This window comes from Haliaeetus leucocephalus, unplaced genomic scaffold, assembly GCF_000737465.1.
Source record: "Haliaeetus leucocephalus isolate CR32 unplaced genomic scaffold, Haliaeetus_leucocephalus-4.0 Scaffold752, whole genome shotgun sequence".
In the NCBI taxonomy this organism is placed as follows: Eukaryota; Metazoa; Chordata; class Aves; order Accipitriformes; family Accipitridae; genus Haliaeetus; species Haliaeetus leucocephalus.
In genome coordinates, this window is record NW_010973188.1 from 2,449,912 (window position 1) to 2,455,583 (window position 5,672).

A 5,672-nucleotide genomic window follows, 5' to 3' on the forward strand; every position below is an offset into this window, starting at 1 on the left:
CCGCCCCCGCCCGCCGGGAAGCCGCCCAGCGCTTACCTTCATTGGGTTTCCGCTCCCCATCCCCCAGGGCAGGAGCAGCCTTCGACAACTGCAAAGATAACAGAAAATCAGTCACAACACGGGCTCCGGGGCGCGGGAGGGCTCCCGGGCCCGCCGCCGGCGACCCACCGGGCAGGAGGCGGAGGGAGGGGGCGCCCCCCGAGGTGGAGCCGTGCCCCTCCAGCCGCCCCGGCGGGCACAGAGGGACCTTTTGTTCCCCCCGTCCCGCGGGGAGCCGAGAGGGACATGGGAGACGCGGGCGGGCCGAGGGAAGGGGCAGGCGGGAGGGAGGCGGCCGGGCCTCCAGCGCGGCGGGCCCGAGAGAGGCCCCAAAGGGAGAAACGCGACCCTCGGGAGGAGCTTTCAGTGATTATGGTCAAAAACGAGAGAGCAAATCCGGGCCCGGGGGGAGAAAAATAACAGGGGTGGCGTTCTACCGCTGACACGACCGGTGGGCCTGGGCACTGCTCTTCTCCCCCAGGCCTCCATTTACCCCCGCAAAAGGTGAATTCAGCCCGGGATGGCAGAAGGGGGAGAAGGGCAGCCAGGCGCGAAAGGGCATCGCTCCCCTCTCAACGTCACAGATTTCTGTCGCCGAGTAGTGGTGGCCACCGAGATGTTGGTATCTGGCCGGGCGTCAGGGCAATTAACTGTGACAGCACAGCTTTGCCGACAAATGCCGCCAAACCGTCCGGGTTTCCCTCCTCTCCTCTGGAAGGGAGGGCGACGCGTGCCCTCACCTAACGGTCCCAGTCCCCAGCCCCTGCGTGGCCCAGCAGCAGCGCGGCTTCCCCTGGACAAACACCAAAAAGGCCCCAAGCTCTGTATTCGCTCCTGCTGCCTTTTGGGTCGAGGGGCATTTCCAAACCGCTGACGCAGGCAGGAGTGGTGACAGGTAACCCACCCCCAGACCGGGATGGAGAAGCCTTGCACTGCTTTACTAAGGAAGTCCTTTTAATTCCAGGTGAAACAAAAACTCCACTCTTCCTGCTCTGCGTGAAGGTTTTAGCTCTGATGTAACTTTCCAGCCAAGTCAGGTTTCCCCCTGCTGTTCTGTTCTGAACCAAAACCAAAAAATGCCTGGCTTGCTTCACTTCTCTGAGGTATGTTGCCACCTGTGTGATGCCATCCACCCCAGAACCTGCTGCCTTTCAGCAGCAGCCCAAAAAGAGCATGGCGATACATACAAAATACTGCTTCATCGGTGATATGCTGCATTTAGGCTCAGAAAAAGGCTCTCTGATCTTGTAGCCAGAGACAGAACGGAACTGAGCCGGCAAAGTCCACCCCAAGCTTGCAATGGGAATCTGCCACCTATGGTCTTCTAGGCAGCCCCGTGCACCACCATCCAAGCAGCCCGAAATGTCAGCTTTTAAAAGGAGGGGGCAAGAGAGCCTGCAAAGCCCTAGAAGCCCCTCTTCCAGCCATTCCTTTGTGTCTGTTCACTGTTCCCTTTGTCTAAGGTCCCCCGACCGAACTCCTCGCTTCTCATTTCAACCGAAGTCTTTCTGTACCTGGGCATAACTCACCAGCCCAGACCTGAGCCACCCCATGTGTGGACCTGTTTCTTCTCTGGGGAGGGCTGTGTGCCCACCCTCAGCACTGTGACAACAGTTTAAAAAGCAGGTTCCTAGAAACAGTTTCATTCCTGAAGTGTGAAGGTCACTGCAACAGCACAAACAAAATGGAGGCAGCGGAGGTTGCAACAGCCTTCCAAAGCCACTCAGCGCCTGACAATCTATGGGTCAAAAGAAAACCGCATCAAGGGCAGAAAAGCCTCAATCTGTGTTGTAGCACAGGAAGAGGATCACGAGCTAAGTTAGTTTATCCAACGCCCCCAAGACCTTTCGCAGAGGGATTTTTGGTTCACACACCGAATGACCATGATGGACTGAGCAAAATTAGCTCAGAGACACCTTGAGGGTCATTCTACCCATTCTCTATGCGAGGCTGACCAGCTGGCTGCCAAGCCCACCACCTCCTCACATGCAAGCACACATGGTGCAGAGGTGATGGGAAGCAGAAGCAAGCCACACACTTTCACTGCTCACCTGTGCCTGGCTAGCACCTTGCTCTGCCCCTGATGTACCAGAGCATGAGCCAGAACACTCTCCCAGCGCTCACCTAGACCTGGGTTGCGATCCCACCCCAAGGACGGGAAATGAGATCGGTACGAAGTCTGCAGATAGCTTCTGAGCACACCCAGGGGAGCTCTCAGCAAAAAGCCAAAAGGTTTCCTAGTACTATCAGTAACATGCTCTCTGCTCACTATCCCAAGAAACTTTTCTGCCCTTTCAGCAGTGTCTTTCACCTGTGGCTAGTGCCCTCAAGGCCCGTCCACTAGAACAGCAGGTGAGGCAGGGGCTTGTGCCTCACTTTAAACCAGTCTGCTACATATCAGACAGGGCAATGGGGAACCAAAAGCGTTCCAAGGGATAAGCAGGCCTGGTGTGCCCTTCAGTGGGAGCCTGAAGGTCACGCTCTCCTCTGCTGGTTTTTGGCATTTCCCAACAGCTCTGTAACACAATTTCCTTCCAAAAGATTTTCAACATTTCACAGAGGTGTGGAAGCAAGCCCTGCGCTCGAGAGCAGGATAAATGACCCCGGGAATGGGGCTGACCAGGGGGAAGCTCCTTTCTGTGCCCTTTGCAGGTCACAGCGAATGCACGTCCTGCAGTGGAGTAAAACCCTCCCTAACTAATAAACCCACTTCACACTATCCATGTGTCTGCACCTTCCCTGTCCCTCTTCTCCCCCAGTCCCTGCCCGAAGCAAGTTACTCGCTGAAGGGAGAGAAAAGGTTAATCAAGTCACTCCTCTCTAACCATCACCCCCCTCACCACCACCACCAGCACTCTTTCTCTCCCTTCCCCTCCCCCTAATCTGTGCAGCCTCATTAAAAGAGCTTTGTAACTGTTTAGGACTGGAACAAACAATCCATCCACTTTGTGAGGGACTCTGGGACAGGAGTTAAGGCACTTTTCGTCTTAGGCACTAGAAATTCTTCTCAGCGGTTTCTACTTAAGGGGGAGCAGGGGGACGGGACTCACTGCACTCCTTCTCCATTGTACATGCAGACAGAGGTCAGTAATCCCAGAAGCTGCCAGCACAGCCGAGGCATTTTCCTGACACGGAGCAGGATGGTCAGGAGTGGATTTGGGGTTGCTCAGGAAATCAGTGAGCCCCTCTGAGATGTCAGCATGGGCTTCCCTCTCCCCTGCTCCCAAAGGAGCGCTCCTCCTCCCAGCCTGTCCTCAGAGCACAGGCCCAGAGCAGCTCTGGGGAAGGTGACCCTCTGCATCCTGGCTGCCTACGGGCTGGGGAAGCAGGTTCTGGTGGCTCCCCATCGTGGCCTGGCGCAGAGGCACACCAAAGGCAGGGAGCCTGGTGGGTGTGCAATCATTAGCAGTCTAGTCACAGGCTCGCTCTCCCTCCCTCGATGTCTGATCGCTGCCTGTTCCCTATGGCAATACAGCTGGTGTATCCAGGTCCCTCCACAGTCCAGGGAAGGAAGGGAAGAGTTCCCAGACCATCATTAGGGGTGACCTGCCACCAGGCTGCCACCAGGACCCGCAGACAAAGGAAGACAGGGAATGACTGACCCTCCCCCGTTCTTTAGGAAAAGGAGGGACTGGAAGGGGACACCACCAAACCTCTCTGACCCCGTGGGGCATGAGGACTGTGCACCGCAGCTCAGCACAGGCAAACAGCTAGGAGGGTGGCACCGCAAAACCACCTTTTCCTCCCTCTCCTGCATGGAAAGGCTATCGCCACCAGTGGAGGCAGACACCTGTGGCATCAGTGCCACCCAGTCTTGCTGTGACATGATTTCCCACCATCCCAGCCTCGCTGCAGGAGTGACCGTAACAACTCCCTCAGTAAGGAGTCATCCCCCTGCCACCTTCACCAGAGGAGCACCGTGATTCCTGCATCCCTCCTCCTTCGCCTTCAGGAAAGCTGCCTGACACGCGCTGGACCCTACTTTCCCAACTCAGCCTCTGCCAGGGCTTTTATTTAATGCTCTCCAATGCGCCTGGCTAGCTAGATAGGTTTTATTCAGTGCGACAGCCAGATTAACAGTACAGATAAATATTATCATCAAAGCACAAAACCCTAGTCCTGGCGTGAAGAGTCATGCCTTCTGCCATGCCCAGAGTCATCGTCAAGCTGCCTACGTGAGATCTGCTGGTATTTCTAACGTTCCCATCACCGTGGTGCCTGGGCGATCAACAGACAAATAAGGACAGAATCGAAGGGCAGACCTCACCCCTGGTCTGCCTGAGCACTTATATGGCCCGCATCACCCAGCTATCTGAACATCTCACCATCTCTCATGTATCTACCCCCCGCAACACTTCCCCCCAACCCCACCAACACCCCATAATTCCCCCCTACTTTTTTTCCCCACCATTACCCTCTTTCTTTTCTCACTGGCACCATCATCCTGCCTAGGAGAAAAAGACAGCACAACGCTTTTAAGCAACTCTTGAGGACAGACAGACCTGGACTCTACCTGATCCGCCGTTTCCTCCTCTGGGGAAGAGGAAGGGGAGGGGAGAAGGAGCAAGGGGAGGGTTAAAGGGTATTATCACTAGACACCGATACAGAATTGTCTATCCTATAGCCAGGGAACAGATGCTACTGTACAAGTTTACTGAAGAGCTGGGAGGCAAAGAAACCCCCGTTTTAGGTCACGGTGGAAAAACTCTTGGGAGAGTGGAAAGAATTGTCCCACAAGCCAAATCTGGCAGGCAGGCAGCACGGAGCTGCTCTGTGCCACAATCGAGTGAGAGCTGCGCCTCACTTCCCATCGAGCACAGCCTAATGTGTGGCTGTCACTGGAGAAAGTAGAGATATAACAGGCTAGAAACAAAGCGTGCAGTGCCTGCATGACTTCAGTTACAGCTGAAATGGCTCCTAACTGGGGAGTTACCTTCCAGCATTGGTGCTGAACAAACAATGTGAATAACTGATTAGTTTGCAAGTGACGTTTATTTTCATGATTGTGGGAGATTATGTGGCCCACGTTCTCTCAGAGTGCCAAGGAGAAATGGCAGGAGAGGACTAACCTGTTATAGCCTTTAAAACATAATCCATGCCCATCTAGCAAACAGCCACTTTCACGTGGGCACTCTGTCTAAACCCCTTAATATCTCTTGGCAACACAGCCCTCTCGGCTCTTTAGAAAACAGATTTATAGGACAGGTTTGCACAGAAAGCTGCCTTTCTTTTTTCTTAAAAAAAAAAAAGAGAGAAAAGGAGGAAGAGTTGATTTCTAATCCCTCAGGAATGACAATGAGGCAAAAGTAAAAGTGACTGAGGAGGAAGAGAAGAGAAAAATGCGCAGTTTTGTAATCTCGGTGCAGTAGATATGTATTTTGATTTTTTTTTTTCAATCTGGAAGAAATTCAGGATCCATTTTGTCCTCTTTGATCTCTTATTTGTTTTTCCAGCTAGGTATTTTGAACTCCACTCGGCGGGACGAACCCGAGCTGGGACCCAAGGCAAATACCGCTGAAACACCCTTTTGCAATGTCAGGAGACCCGAGGACGGGAGGCGAGGCTGATGCAAGAAGCCAGCGCGCTGCCTCCCAGCCCCGCGCCGCGCCGCCCGCCGGCCGCAGCGCCCGGGG

The 5,672-nt window shown here is 54.5% G+C and overlaps 1 protein-coding gene across 1 annotated transcript in view; it reads right to left on the reverse strand.

Annotated features, from left to right (window-relative positions):
- VEGFA (vascular endothelial growth factor A) overlaps nt 1-601 on the reverse strand; it is a 14,737-nt gene extending 14,136 nt beyond the window's left edge. The window contains exons 1-2 of the mRNA XM_010581259.1: nt 484-601; nt 37-399 (exon numbers count right to left, since the gene is read on the reverse strand). Coding sequence (XP_010579561.1) covers nt 37-399; nt 484-601 — 481 coding nt within the window. The remainder of the gene's footprint in view (nt 1-36; nt 400-483) is intronic.
- Between the last annotated feature and the right edge of the window lie 5,071 nt (nt 602-5,672).